Genomic DNA, 16133 nt, shown 5'->3' on the forward strand with positions numbered 1-16133 from the left:
CAATAATGAAAGGTTACATGCACCTTTTTAGGTGTATATGAATGCAGTGTATATTAATTAAATATTTCCTTTTCAGGCTTCGATCAATGTGATTAACTTAAAAAATGACCCATTCTTTTCTGAGAATTTTTAATATGCAACAACGAGAACCAGATTTCTCGGTTTTGGCCTTTCTCCATCAGTAAAGATGTATAGATTTTATGGCGGTTTTTATCCAAAGATCCATGGGAAGAAATTGTCCGCACAACATTAATATTTTTGTTGTTTTGTTCAGTTGTATTTTTGGGAGCGGGTCCAAACTTTGTACAGTTAAGTTCAAGTTGGCCTCATTATGTGTGGCTTGCAACAGCCTACAATAAAAGTATTATTACAATATAAAGTTGTCATTATGGGGAACACTTCTCCAGGCTTCAGCCACAATTTTGACGACACTGATTGCATTCTGGTTCCACTTTTTTACAACTGTAGGCTTAAATTTCGACATTTGCATTAAACTGAACTAATGAAATGACTTTTCTGTTATACGCATATTTCACTGCCTTATCATATCATAAGTTTGCATGTCACTTGAAGCAACTGATTTCATTTAATTACAAACCTGCAAACACACAATTACTGAATACCAATAAAAGATAAATGGCTAACCCCACCCTAGGTTTTTTACTTGATATACATATTTACAGAAACTTGTTTTAAAAGACACACAGACACACACATACACACATATTAACATTTATCTTATCTTACACTGGATGATGATTATGCATACACAAAGTACATACTTTGCCCATTTGCCGGCATTTATACATACATACATACATACAACATACAGGCCTTTATACCAGGGTCTTTACACTATATGACACTATTGCTCATTGTAAAATGTTCAGAAGTCGAAGGACTGACCATCATTGCAATGAACTCGGAACTATCAGAGTCAAACTGGTTATCGATAATGACACCACAACTGAAGACCCTCCCTTTTGCATAAATGCAGTCACAAGTCAGTTTAGACAGTAGAGTGGCTGAACTTACTTTGAGTTGAAAAGGTTCCTGGACCTATACGGGTTTCCACGTTCGAATAATTCGGACCGGTAAAAAAGAGGAGCAGACAGTGAAAGTACCCATAGAAAGACAAAAGGCCTGGGACTGGCTCTGCAATGTGTTCAGTCGTCACTGACCCTTTAAAATCCCTTCGAAGCAGTTAAACCGTCACTTACATTCTAGAATGTGAAATATATAGTACATTGTCAACTCCCCAAAACCATAAAACTAACTTTATGGACCCCACGTGACTTTTGAGAGCCAGTGAGGGGTATCTCACAATGGCCTGGGCGATTTTTACGATCGAACTTCGAGATAAAAACCTCATCCATTTGACATGTAAATGTCATAGCTACTTTTGGTATAGTTTGGCAAAGCAAATTTTAAACCAAAGCAACGCAAGGCAGTGCCACAGTTAGCCTACTTGGCAGAACCGCTCCTCAGCTTTTCAAAAGTAACCTGTGAAGTATCATTACAAGGGGGATTAATTGGTAAGTTTACAAGTTCAAAGTTTGTTTATTAAAAATAATGGATATACTAAATAATATAAGAGGCATTTCAAGAAATAACACATTCGCCACAGATGGTTGCTTATATAGGCTACCAAGAATTGAAAAATAGTAAACCGTGTGCATGACCTGCTTGTTTATCAGCGTGCGGTTCTATTAACGATTTATAGACGCTTTTCCGTGAAGTTGCACATTTCAGGGTATAACCTTTCTATCATAAGAGACCGAACTTATTAGAATACATTTGAGGGTTAACAGTGTGCACTAAATCGTGGTAAATATCGCATTTGTAATTCATTTTATGAAGTAATGTTTCATTTTGTGTAAGTGTGTGATTTGTCGGTATTTGAACTCGCCGCTATATGCTACAGTTTAACACGTTGAAAAAGGCCTGTTACTTGACATCAAAATGCAGCCTATATTTAACATTATTTATCATATAGCCTAGGTCAAATACTTGCATTCACCGTGCTATTATTGCGGTTCTGTGGGAAGCCTACATGGGGTTATGACAGTAAAAGACCAGAGGGCAGATAAATACAATTTCTGTTTTGCAACACAGTCTAAGACAAACTTTATTATTATTATTATTATTATTATTATTATTATTATTATTATTATTATTATTGTTATTATTATTCGTCCAAGATAAGCTACAAAAAATACAAAGAGATTATTGGCAAAATGCTTACAGGCAGTCCGACGTGACAAGTTGCCATTTTCCTCCACAGAACGTTCATCATTAACTCTGCCCACTACACATAGCCTTTCGGTCACATTAAAAAATGTCAAATATATACATCCTATCTGGAACATAAAAATGATCCAATAATATACACTTGCCATTTGAATAGAATTATACACACGCATGGACGGACACAAGGAAGCTAGTGTTGATTTTCTTTGCATTTCTTTTCTTTTTTCAAAAAAATAAATGAACGATCTGAACACATGACAGTGTCAAATGAAAAGGCTTCAGAGGAATATAGCATAAAATAACCAGAATGTGTGACACACTGAGGCTCCTGCAAGAGCAGTGCATCAGCCACAAGTGAAGCTTGATTTATTTCGTTACATGGCAAAGGAGCCTCTAGACCGTAAACTTAAAACTGTACAGTTGTTATAGATTGTAAATAAGTTATAACATTTACGAGCTCACTTGAAACATGCTAACTTTCAAGAAAGCTTCAGTACAGCACTTTACACAAACGATATAACAATAACAACGGGCATCTGAGAGCGTTTATGAGTTTTTTTTTTTTCATTTCTTTTTTTCAAATGATATTTATCATAGTAGCTAATAAAAACAACGACAACAAATAAACACAAGTTGTGTGTTAGCAGTACCACAGAAGAGTTTTAAATTGTCTAAAACACCAACAACATGCAGAAAGGTGCCGCGCTGTACAGTACTCAGGAATAGTGTTTTGTTTTTACTCATGTTTATTTCTCCCCACATCCTTACTTGGGTGAAATCAGGGCTGGAAAGCGCTACCTGCAGTAGCAAGACTCATACTTTTCAGCTTATTGTCCTTCTTCCATTTCATCCTCCGATTCTGGAACCAGATCTTAATTTGCCGTTCCGAGAGACACAGCGCATGGGCTATCTCTATTCTCCTCCTTCGGGTTAGATATCTATTGAAATGGAATTCTTTTTCCAGCTCTAGTGTCTGGTAGCGGGTGTACGCAGTTCGGGCCCTTTTCCCGTCTGGTCCAGTCATATCTGAATAGCATGGACAAAACGTAGGAATAACCATTAACGTGAGGAGACGAGGAATAGTCATTGTACTATAAAACAGAACATGAACAACGTCGTATTATTCATGCATGTACGGAATAACAGCAAGGCAAAACTACCAAAGTGTTGAGGGAAAATACAACTTAAACGTTACTTCACAGATTTTACTCGCTTGTTTTTGTTTTCAGGTGCATCTACACCAACTCTGTTTATTTCATATTTAATTTCTCACTCCTGACTTTAACATTTGCCACATTTTAGTTGAATTAGTCTATAGCTCAAAGCTAGTCCTCACTTCACAGCCCACACCTTTTCAGCTGTTTTGCCATTGATTCTTTTTTATTGCTAGTTTTATTTTCTTGGAGTAAACAAGTACATGTAATAAAGCGAAGTTTTCAGGAGAATAAAAACTTCACTGTCTCCCTGCCTTTTGCCCTCTTGTCTCGTTCTCTTCCCTATTATAGTTCACAAGGCTACACTTGAAAGATTTATGGCGCTTTCCAGAGACAGTCTAAAATAAAAGGCTTCTTCTGGCTGTAACAGATAAACATGGAACAACGCACAGTCTAATCGATAGAACAAAACAACAATACGGTATATATACCATGGTTAATATGTAGCTTCCGCATCCAAGGGAATATTTGTGGCGCTTGCCCATCGGTCGATGCTGTTGTGGAGCTTGCGGTAGATTCTTGTTGCTGTGTCCGCGGATGGGTGTTGTTGCTTCTGTGGGTGCCTTCCTCCGTCTCAGAAGAAGCGCTGGTCTCGTCTAATTCTGTGAAATGTGTGCTGTTGTTGTTGGTGTGGTTATTGCTGGCAGTGGTAGTGCTCTGGTCAGAAGGGGGAGAAGAGCTTTTGGGTCCCAGTTTCTCGCTGTTTGCGCAGGGCAGGGACTCGGGAGATGAGAGCGAACAACTAGAAGGCTGTCTGAACCGAGTCTCCGGGGCCGGAGACTGGAAACCCCGGGAGCCATCCCCAACAGCCCCAAAGTGGCTGCTGGTTGTTGAACGATTGACGCTGAGGTCCATACCATTGTAGTTGTAGCCGTAAGAGCCCGAGTGCATGGTGGCGGAGTCCCTGTACGAGCCGTTCATAGCGCTGCCGTTACTTCCATAATTTAGTAACTGATAGTCGGGGCCATTTGGGTAGCGCCCTGAGAACGAGTTTACAAAGTAAGAGCTCATTTAGGTTGTTTTAGAGGGCTTGATTTGTAGATCTTAGTCGTTATAACGCCGAGCTTCACGATTTATGATGTATTAATGAATTATAGCAATGCACTGTACTTCGTTTTTGCTATGTATGCGGCCAAATATGGGGGTGGGGGTGCGTTTTAGAATCACGTGCTTTTGTTGACCAGTCGTAAATTCTCACTGATGACTTCAAGAGGTAATTCATGCTCTATGGTTACAAATGATGACGAGATGGGAATCGTTAGGCTGAAGTCAATGTGTTCCTCCCTATTGCACGGTTGTGCTCCTCGTTGGCAGAGAGCGTCACCTACTGGGAATTAAACTTATTGCAGAAAAGAAAGATACAATTTCGTTTTGGTTGCTGCCTTTTCATATCATGAAAAGACATATTTAATCCTCGTTATTGTGTTTATCATTTATGGTATCGAAACATTGTCATATTTATGTGAATAAATAATAGCAAATAACACGTGATATATAGTTAAATAATGGAAAATTAATATGAGGACAATGAATGTGAATTATATTAGTTCAACGTTCATACACACTTTGATGGTTCAGGTGATCTTAGATAAGCCAAATGTAAAGAAGCAATAATAATAATAATAATAATAATAATAATAATAATAATAATAATAATAATAATAATAATAAATCGATGGATATGAAAAAAAATGAACAATAGCACACACATGAATAGGATACAGATTTTAAATGATGCCACATATTTCGAAGTCAGGGCAACAGGTAGTAGCCCGAAGAGGTACTATGGTACTTCATGCATAACGAGAACCTATATGTAGGTTAATAAATATATTATATTATAGTCCTATAAATATGGACTGTATAATGTTAACTGATCAACGTTCTTTTTGACAAAATATTTATTTGCATGTTTCGAAGTTAATACAAGGAGAGAAAGGTGGAAAATGTTGGTATCATCCTGACCCGACAAACTAAACCATATATGATGGACAGAACAACAAAACTATTTTGGATTCTGAGCAAATGCAGATTCATGTTGTTTGTGGCTCGTTTATTTTGGGGAAACAAATATGTGTATATATTGCATATGTATATAAAACATTTTTAATAAAGTATGCATATATATATATATATATGTGTGTGTGTGTGTGTGTGTGTGTGTGTTTGTGAAAAACTGAAAACGTTCAACCCCCGTTAATAAAAAATAAAAAAAGCAAGCATGGGCAGGAGATGGTGGCGGGGGTTCTTATTGATATTTAAATATCGTCATGAAATGTAACAGTTGGCCTGTGAGAGCGCAATGGTCCAAATGTGTCTGTTATTTTTTTATTACACATGCATTTGAACTATTATTAATTATGCAATAAAGTATAAGAATTAGGCTAACGCATGCATTAACTGTTTTTCTTATTGTCTGTGCGAAGTATGTGCTTTCCTGCTAAACAGAACAGTCGAATATACAATGTTTAAAAAATGTCTTAGAAAAAATGAGGATACATGATTGATCTGTGGGGGGGGGGGGGGGGTTACACCTGAAACCATCCACAAAAACGTAAAATGGCAGCGCTACTTCATACATTTGGAAACAAAGATAAAGGCCCGACGTAGAAAGGTCACTTTCTCTTTTGGCCATAAGTTTTGCTGGTCGAAATGCAGGCTAAAAATTACTCCGTGGGGCTTTTGGATTCATGGATTCCCAAAAAGTCGAATGCATCAAATTACATTAAAACGGTCAGGAGCTCACCAGCCCTGAGTGATAGTCAGTAAGTTTGTACATACCTGTATGATCATACTCCCAAGCCCTCGCCGCACCAACTCCCCCCCCCCCACACACAAACACACACACTTTCCACACACACTCACACTCACATATATGGCTGTAACGAATAATGCAGGAAAACAGTATACATCTTTTTATAAAATGTATTAATCTCTTTTGTCTTTTGCTTAGCTAACTTTTTTGTATATCCACACGTGCACATTCCAATTATGACAGCATAATTAACAGAGACATGTAATAATCTCAGTAAGACAATTTATTTGGACATAACTGGAAATGAAATGTGATTTTTCACAGTGGCACCGCCCTCAGGTGTTGTCTGAATAAATGTCCATGATACAACAGACGTAGACCAGCTTCGCTTTAAAATATGACAGATTAACAAGTTGAGACATTTTTACTGAGGGATTCTTCCTTTATATAGCTCTCGTGACAAAGCTACAAACACAACCACGTATAAAGTTAATAAAATATATGCTTCTGAGCTAGTCTAGGTAGCTCTGTTTCAGTAGATTGGTTGTCCTTAAACTATAAATAAAGTCACATCTAGACCCCAGGTATTTAACTTACGAAAGAAATATGCAATTTAATCATGCAAAGAATTGGCTTTTTTAATTTTTACAATTTAAACAAGAACACGAACATGACATATATTTGAAATAGTCTTCTTGAGCACGACAATATACGTCATGGGAGAAAAATTCTAAATGAGAATACAAGACACAATCAGGAAATCGGTTTCACGGAATATATATATATATATATATATATATATATATATATATATATATAGTAGGGAGGACAACTGGAATGCTACAGCAAACTTACGAAACACAACTTCACCGGTGCAAATAACGGGAAAAAATCTTGATTTTATTTCGAGTTTATCTGCATCCATTATTATTATTATTATTATTATTATTGCATCTTTGTCGTCATTCTGTCCTCTTGTCTTCCTCCTCTTCTGCGTTGGATTGTGAAGAGTTGATCAGTTTATTTTCTTTTTTCCACTTCATCCGTCGGTTCTGGAACCATATCTTTATCTGCCGTTCAGTCAGGCATAGGGCGTGCGCAATCTCGATTCGACGCCGTCTGGTCAAATACCTGTTAAAATGGAACTCTTTCTCCAACTCCAGTGTCTGATATCGGGTGTATGTCTGACGACCCCTGCGGCCAGTGTTGCCGAAGGTTCCTGTCAAACAATGAAAGGGGAAAGAAAGTTAAGCAATGACAAGCCATTTATTCCCGTGGCATGACAACTTTGCAGACAGGAAAAACCAAGGTCATGTCCAACAGGAACTGTAGACCAACGATTGAAATAACCAATTTATTAAAATTAACATGATTAAGATTTTGATTATTCTTCAAATAATCATAGGGGCCGTTGGTTGTTGTTGTACTGATGATGCAACTCTATTGCTACTACTCCTGCTACTACTACTACTACAAATAATAATAATAATAATAATAATTCGTTGTATAATGTTGAATGAGGGAATTAACTGGATCCCACCTTATCATCCAAAGTCACGTTTTCTAAATAAAAAAACTATTTTGACTATACTTCTAACAACCTCCGATGAGACACCTCGACATTTAAAAAATAACGAGTTTCTTATTGATTTGTAATATGTGCATTAGCGGATGTACCTACCTTTTATGTATAGCACTAATGGATATCAATTTAACTCAACAAATAATAAATCTAAACATTTGGTGTGTTTTTTTCTTCCTTTTATAGTAAAGATAAAGCACTTAAAATAGTACATTAATGGGAGAGAAGCAGTAAAAGCAGCAGAGAGCTAATAATTATTTTTTTGGAAGTCATAGCAAAATAGCCTTTCGAATTTATTACCAATGTTTTTTCTCATTTTCGTTATATTTTGTTATTTTTCATATTCCAACAACTCTGAGGTATTGTAAGCATGTAATGTATTATTATATTAATATTGAGTTATCATATTTTCAGTATGTTCGATACGTGCCTAAACGCGGATGTACAAATTTCGTAAAAACCAATAAGTCAATCCATGAACATATCCTCCCATATTTGTCTTTGATGTGCATTTCCTTTTAAGATTTCTATGAAACACTAAGCATTAAAATAAAACCAGAGGGAAAACAGTAAATATGGACGATACAAACCTTGCTTTGGGCAGGCTCCCTCTAGCCTGTGAGCTGACTGCCAGGGCGACACTCTTTTTCCACTAAAGTTCCCTGGCACTTTACAGTGAGATAAGAGTCACTCGCTGCTGAATAGTCATGATATCACGCGCAGCAACCAAACAAAAAGACATCATACAAACCACAGACAATGACAGGAGAGGCGGACTCACCATTGCACGAATTCATCCTTTGCATCCAGGGGTAGACCGGGGCAGAAGACTTCATTTCGTCGCCATCAGTGAATATGCTTTTATTCTGTCCCGGGCAGTCTGATTTACGCTGATCCTGGTTTAAAACGAGCGAGTGCTCTTCTAAACTTGAAAGCGCACAGGCGGCGTCTTTTTCTCTGTAAAAACTGGCCGTCGAATAGTCGCATGCACCGGTAGTACTGGTCCGACCGTAGGCACCGCTCGCTTGCTGATAATAAGAGGACGGGTAAGCCTTGTCTTGCACATTGGTAGCTCCATAGGCGGCGGTGGGATAGTGTCTTAAAGGATCCGTGTATCCGGAGGAGTATAACGGTATCTGTCCCAAGAAAGACTCCTGTCCGCCGGGCAGAGTCACAGGGAAAGTTGAGTTTACAAAATAGGAACTCATTGGGAGTGCACCGTTCTTTTCCAGGGATTATGATTTGTTGTGTTTTATAGTCCAAGTGGTTTAGCTATTAGTAGTTTATCGGAGATTGGGTTTTTGCTGAAGGGGGGTGGCGAGGTGCCAGTGTGGGGCAGAGGGGAACTATACCATCTGATCAGAGGTGGACCAATCGCATGCGTCTATGATAGCAAAATAGCCCCCATGAGGGGGTTTTGATTGCACGCGCCGTATACCTCAACTCAATCCAGAGAGCTGAACCGTTTTTCGCCGTTTTTCCTCCCTTTCCAATAATATCAGGAAATTTGAATCACGCTGGGACTAAAAGCGTTTTACGCATTTCTTTCGTGTGCGGTATGCATACCAATAGTTAAGGAATTATGTCCCGAAAATGCAATAGCTTTGAAGCCCACAGTGATCAATAGCCTATGTTTGAAGCACTAAATAATTTTATATCTTTTTTTTTTTAATTAAATATATAGGCAATTGACTTTGCACGCATGTTTTCTGTCGAGTGCATTTCAATTGGTAACGTTTGTCGTTTTTATATTTCTGAAATCTTAATAGACTTTCGAAACTTTTCTGTGTTTGGATCCATGTGTATTTCTTACTTATGCCATGTAATTTGCTTACGTGGCATTTCGTAAATATATCCTTTAGTTTTAGATTTCGGTCAATCTTTAAATTGAGTGAAATCGCCAAATTATACACAGGCTATTCTACGAATAAAATACGTGACAAGAAAAGATATGTGCTTTCGCAACAAGTCCTGCGAGAGTATAGCGCTTTGATTTCAGCTTAGCAAGTGTTTACAATTATGCATTGATCATGGCATTCCCATGTGTGTTATTCAGTCCTGTGAATGCGAGTCTTCGGTAACAGTAATATGACAGTGTATTCATCTTGGTGTATTCCTGACGTACCCGTCGCCTTATTTTGAGTCTGAATATCTTCTTCTTTGTTTAAGTACCAACGAGATACCATTTTGCTGAACTGGCTTCAATTTCAAAATAATAGGAACACGACGTCACTGGTCATAGGAAACATTTCAATAGGACGGCCTTAATTTGTAATTCGAGGGTGGTTCATTTCTGTAGTATTCTGAAAGAACATTTGAGAGACAGGTCTAGACTTCTGTAGCACCAAATAAATTATAGTTATGAATTCTGTATTTGCTGTCTGTCCAAAAATGCCTTGTTGGAACAAAGATTGTATTAATGTGAATGTATTATTTATTCCAAGGAACTCTTTATTTAAATGTTATTCTCTTCTTAGTTAATTAGATTGTATATTGTATATCCGTGTATGTGCCTACATAAAGCAGCGAGAATAAAAACACAAGTCACGGGTCCCTTTTAGTCATTACTGAACTTAAACGGCTTGCTATCACTTCCATCGTCCTAAATTAGTGAATAGGCAATAATTTAAGAAAATAACATTTAAAGGAAATGCCCTTTCTTTGCAGACATTTTGTTCAAACTTTTTTTTCTCTCGTTGCAGCTTGCCTATGTGTACGTGTTCAAGTCGCAACAGATGCAAGAAACAACATTTGTTGTCTCGAATCTGTATTACTCACATATATGAAGAAAACATTGTGAAAATAGTCTTCTGAATAAATGAGGAAAAAGAATGGACAGAGAATGGAAAACATGGCATAAACTGCAGCAAAGACGGACACCTATGAGGGGGACACTTTTGAATAGGCTAAGCTTTACCCAAATAGAAGCGGGTCTGTCAAACATGTCTTCAATAACTTCCGTGAAGACTCCATCCATGTTCCAGTTAACTTTATCTATGTAAGTAGTCCAAATGTTCATTTTCATGTTTCACTCTGTAAATCTTCATAGTTCTCGATTGTAAGGATTGTATATGTGTTCTTCAAATTGTATTATTTTAATTTTTATTATCTATACTTAAATGAATTCTTATTTGATGCTTAACATATCATGAAGACCTGTGTCTGTGGGCTATACAGCAATATCCTGTCAAATTATAAATATGTGCATGCAAATTGTGTTATATTTACAATGTACAACATTCTTAATAGTTTCATCTGTTTAATGGACAAGAACTTTACTTGTACTTAAACATTTAAATGTTTGAAGCCATTGCGTAATGCATTTATTAAAAAAACGTCCAATGGTAAGATGTGTTGGTGGAGTTTTGTTTTGATTGTTGTACTGGATGAGAATGTCTCGCAAAAGTGGGAAAAGTATTTAGCAACAGAAAATAAAAATTGCCATTGTGGATCGCGTGGACGGAATTACTTACAATCTGTTGGGGCACCTTTCCCACCATATATTTTCACCTATAGTATGAGCATAGACGTTTGTCATTTAAAACGCTGTGTGCTTACACGTTTCTCGTTATATATGTTTGCCATGGAAAAAACAAACAGCTATATACAACAAGCAAATATGACTGATAGATTTAACAGCCTTGACCAATAGCCATGACCGGTAAAAAAATTTTTTTAAATAGCCTAATGATTCTTACTGCAGCGAAAAGATCATTGTTTTGACAACTATAAAATTACAGTAAAAACTGAGCGACGGTTGGTCTACAATTCACGATATTGCAGCTGAAGATAAGATGCCCTACCCTGTTTGAGTTAGAAAAGGATGAATGATATAAAATTATTTTAAAAGTGTACATTTTATTGTTATCATGCTATTATTTTGTTTCACTGAAAGTCTGACATTTTAAATGTAGAAACAGGCCTACAACTGAAGCAGTGGTTTTGTAAATATGGCAATTATAATAAACAAATCTAACGTATTAACAAAACATTTTTTTGTCTAATTTGAATTTTGGCAATGCATGTAGGTTACATTTTGCATCAGGCAATTGAGCAGTGTTGAGTAACAGTGCTGACAATAAATGCCTGTTTAATAATTTGAGGCGAAATATACAAAGGAAAGCGCTGATGCGGCAGGTAGTTGTTCTGCTCGGTGAATACCTCAGGCACTTTAATTCTCGAAATAACTGCACTTTATTTTCTATTTATAATTGTTCTTGTTGCATTTTTTGCCTTTCATAGACTTTGCACTCAAATGATCCCATCAGATATCCCGTTACCTGATATAGGCCTACTTCCCTTTTCCAAAACTTGCAGGCAGGTTAACCGTTAAATAATCAATTGTCCTGGAACTAGTTTAATGTAGTTCGCTTCAGTCACCGACCACAAATCACTTTAGACTTTTTCAAAGACCTGTTGGTCAAGAAATGTTCGAGTCAGCTCGTTGGATTTCGGATTATAAAACAACAGAACACGTCTTTCTCCCCAAAATCCCTGTGTTCATTTTCGACTCCGAGAGTTCAAAATCCTTAGTAAAAGCTTGATTTCACGAAATATTTCATTTCCATAGAGGAATCTATAATGTGCTGTTTTAAAGACAAGAAGGGATTTTGTTCTGATATCTCTCTGGATGGCAGTATGTAGGCTAATGTAATTAAATCTGCTATGTAATTAAAAATCTAACGTGTAAACAACTTGGCCCAATGTGATTTGGTAAAAATACTTTGAACGGCTCAATCTATTAACACAATCGAGCAATTAAAATATTGATGTTCATGAAATAGATACTCTCTTTGTCGATGTTCCTATGAACACATAAAATGCATAATAAATCACAGAAAACCATTGCTGCGAGACAGGTACCAAGGACGAATCATAGTTATCTAACATACTGTCAATGTTTACAGTGCTATAATCCCGCCCCCCCCCCCCCCCTTTTCTTTCATTTTAGCGCTCCCTCCCTGTTATTTTCTCTTTCCTACGCAAACATGACCCCTCTCAATAGCTACACACACACACCTCTTGAAAATCCACAAAAAACGTTTTTTCTTTAATACGAACAATTTCCTAGAGGGAGAAGTGGTTTGAAGGACAGTCAAAACTAAAGTGAAAGTTTGACACCGATAGCAAGAACTTCGGCTGAACACTGAATGCGGGCACGTTGTAAAAACACAAATGCCTTGGAGTACCCTTGGAGCGGTCAATTGTTCATGTGATGCAAGGTTGAGGGAGAACGAGGAAACTCCCATATGGGGCTGTGACTCTGAGAGTGTACAACGTGGTGCGCCTAATGCAGGCACAAGGTACAGCAGCAAAAGTCCAGAAACCAAAACAATGTTCAGCTGCATTGTTTCCCACTCTTCTATAACTGGTTTCTGGACACCCCCCCCCCCTTCATTTTTCTATCGCTGCAAATTCAAACAAGTAGCACAATCTCTCTCTCTCTCTCGCTCTCTCTCTCTCTCTCTATCTGACTCTCTCTCACACACGCACGCACCTTTTTCTTCCTCGGCAGAGAGATTGTGACCTCAGCAAGCTTCGTATTACTTGGCAATATTCTCAAGTAAACAGTAGATGGCACCAAAGAGCAAGGAATGAGCAAAATACGCTGCAGAAATACATGCGCCATTTGAAAGGTTTGAAATTGTCAGCTCTAAATGGCTGAACAGTGGCATTTGTGGCATGATTTCATTTAGCGATCCATATATAGGTCGCTATACACTTCTTTACAAATACATTTAAAACTAGGCAAACACTGCATTTTATTTTAGTAAATTGAATGAACGGATGCTGTTGCAAATATTCGACTTAACACGCATTGACAAGAAAAAAACGTGTTTTGCAGTTCGAGCATTCAAAGAAATGTTACTATATCACAATCACACACCCAACATTAGTAGCACTGTATATATTTGTTTCATAACATTATGGTTATATTCGCTATTAGGAATTTAATTCAAATTACTTTAATTGTTTTATTTATCAAATAAAATGTTGAGATACATTAAGATATACCAGGTATCTCCGCATGCAGATTCGTTTTATAAAGCTATATTTCATTCAAATTATTCGTATTAACAGTGACTGTTGTACAGTTGGGCCTAGCATGCTAACTGGCGTCGTAGCAGAGCAATAGTAGTAGTATTACAGACTAGCAGTCGTAGGCTTGTAATACTAGTAATCGTCGCCATTAGTGTAACTATTTTAATATTTGAAAATGTTTTTCTTGCTGTAAGCGGCGTGTGAACATTTCAGCAAACCAATGTAAGGAGGCCAGAAATAAATTCACGCCAAACTATGCGATCAGGCAAAACTACTGAGCAAAGGTGAAATGCGGCGATACAACGTAATCACTCTCCCCCAAAGAAAATGGATTGGCTAATTAGAAATTATGCGAAAATCAAATACTTTAGATCACTCCTGTAATTATTGTTCAAACCACCGAAACATTTAAGGTTGCTGAATGAAATGGATTTCATTTTTACAAAGCGTGTTTCATTTCTACCAACTGCGTAACGCCGGGCCAAAGGCTGTAGGAATGTCGCATAGCTGCGTGCCTCTAGATAAAACATTCCACGTAATAGGTGACCTAAGATATTTCAGGAAAATCCAAGTGATAAGCAACATCGAAACACATCGCTTAATTTAAGCAGGTAAACCGCTGTTCATGGAAATAGTTACCCACACCCAGACACAAGGAAATTAAAATAAATCGATGCGGTAATCATGCCGCTAATAGGTGTCCAAACGACATCAAAGTCGTTTTCAATTAGCTACAGTACATTCCATATTACAGTCGTCAAATATGGCCAATTCGACTGTCCGTCGGTTGGTCTCTGAACTTAGAAAATGAAGAATGTTACCCATCAATACAACTGCACGATTTCACATAGGCTAGAAATTCACATTCATATTTGGAGTGTCACGCAGCAGTTGTGACAGAAAATGAGTGGCAACACGTCCTACCTTTGCTGATAATCCTTCATTCTCCCGCTGGACAGCCAGGCGAAAATCGTTATGTTCATTTTTTTGATCTGACATCATTGTTGTTCCGAACTGTCCTACCGTTAGCACGAGGCTACGACTCTGATAGCGTTGTTGCGCCTTTAATCTCTATCATTTACATTAGCAAAGAGAGCAGGATCCTTCAGTGAAAAATGAGCTGAGCTCTCCATCGTGTCCAGATTTCACGATCACCGTCCATTACAAAGGAAATCCCAATCAGAGCCAGCCATATTAGCATAGCAGTGTGGACGGGATGCAGGCTTTCTCTTTCTAGAGCAGGAACTAAGGATCTCTTCAAAGATCTGTATTTTAATTTATACGTATGAAAAGAAGCCAAGAAGCTTTAAGGAGGACAGTGTTGCTACAGAAGGTGCAGTGGCCAAAAGAATGCTGCAATATAACCACTTGGGAAATCATAAAAAGTTCATGTTCACGGTTAACTATCCACATGACCGTCCTCGGCCAATCCTAGAACCCAGCCACTCATAAAGTTCTATCACAAAGTTGTAAATTTTCATAAAACAACAAGGAATTTATTGCATTTCTTCATGAGCGCTTTACCAGCAGTCATCCCTCCGTCGCCATCTTTTTTTCTGCAAAACTAACAGAAACGAGCATACTGTTTTCATGTTCAAGATACAATTAATATGACGGTTGTGATCAATGAAAAACAAAGAGCACAAATATAGTGGCTGCGTTGATGCATATTGTGAGGTCGGGGTTTCTTTGAACAATGTTGATATAGATATTTATCATTTTTCTGCCAAACCGCACATTAATAGGTTTTTAAGCTCTGGTGCATATCAACAGAAAAAAAACGTTTTTATTTGAAGCGCATTTATGAAAATCGTTTCTGAGTTTTAAAATATCCAAATTTCAAATATCGGTCTACCCAAACGCTCGAGCGCAAACACGTATACATACATACATACATACATACATACATGATGTAACAGCCTATAGGCTTTGTTTCATATGCAGCCACGGTGTGTTAATGGAATGAAAACAATCTCTATATTTATTATTTATTAAAAGCTTAAAACTGGATTAATTCGATTAGGTAATTTTTTCTTGTTTAAATATCTTGTCACATCTGAAATAAACTATTCCTTGCGATGAACGAGTAAAACACGATCGTTACTATTTAAGCTTTTACTCTACATTAGAGAAAGCAGCATACGTGGACAACTGATATACACGATAAGAAAGAGGAAGCATTTATTAGGACCATATATTACATTATTGAAACGTGCCCTTGCCTATAGAACCATACTGAATGTGATCTATAAACTGATTTTGAATTTTGTGTGCTATAGTCATATACGAT

The 16133-nt window shown here is 37.4% G+C and overlaps 2 protein-coding genes across 2 annotated transcripts; both read right to left on the minus strand.

Moving 5' to 3' along the window:
- Nucleotides 1-567: 567 nt before the first annotated feature.
- hoxb5b (homeobox B5b) lies at nt 568-4605 on the minus strand. The gene is made up of 2 exons (XM_035403807.1): nt 3896-4605; nt 568-3276 (listed from the first exon to the last, which is right to left on the minus strand). Exons 1-2 carry the CDS (start codon nt 4473-4475, stop codon nt 3029-3031), a joined length of 828 nt encoding a protein of 275 aa, XP_035259698.1. The 5' UTR covers nt 4476-4605; the 3' UTR covers nt 568-3028.
- Nucleotides 4606-6484: 1879 nt separating this feature from the next.
- On the minus strand, nt 6485-9439 carry hoxb6b (homeobox B6b). The gene is made up of 2 exons (XM_035403813.1): nt 8583-9439; nt 6485-7438 (listed from the first exon to the last, which is right to left on the minus strand). The coding sequence occupies exons 1-2, from the start codon at nt 9007-9009 to the stop codon at nt 7182-7184; spliced, it is 684 nt and encodes a 227-aa protein (XP_035259704.1). The 5' UTR covers nt 9010-9439; the 3' UTR covers nt 6485-7181.
- Between the last annotated feature and the right edge of the window lie 6694 nt (nt 9440-16133).

This window comes from Anguilla anguilla, chromosome 2 (assembly GCF_013347855.1).
Source record: "Anguilla anguilla isolate fAngAng1 chromosome 2, fAngAng1.pri, whole genome shotgun sequence".
NCBI lineage: Eukaryota > Metazoa > Chordata > Actinopteri > Anguilliformes > Anguillidae > Anguilla > Anguilla anguilla.

Excerpts from the sequence above, each read along its gene's own strand:
- hoxb5b (XM_035403807.1), bottom strand. The coding sequence starts at position 4,475 with ATGAGCTCTTACTTTGTAAACTCGTTCTCAGGGCGCTACCCAAATGGC. Across the intron at positions 3,277-3,895 it reads GAAGCTACATATTAACCATG|ATATGACTGGACCAGACGGG; the intron begins GTATATATACCG and ends CATGCTATTCAG.
- hoxb6b (XM_035403813.1), bottom strand. The coding sequence starts at position 9,009 with ATGAGTTCCTATTTTGTAAACTCAACTTTCCCTGTGACTCTGCCCGGC. Across the intron at positions 7,439-8,582 it reads AAGGATGAATTCGTGCAATG|GAACCTTCGGCAACACTGGC; the intron begins GTGAGTCCGCCT and ends ATTGTTTGACAG.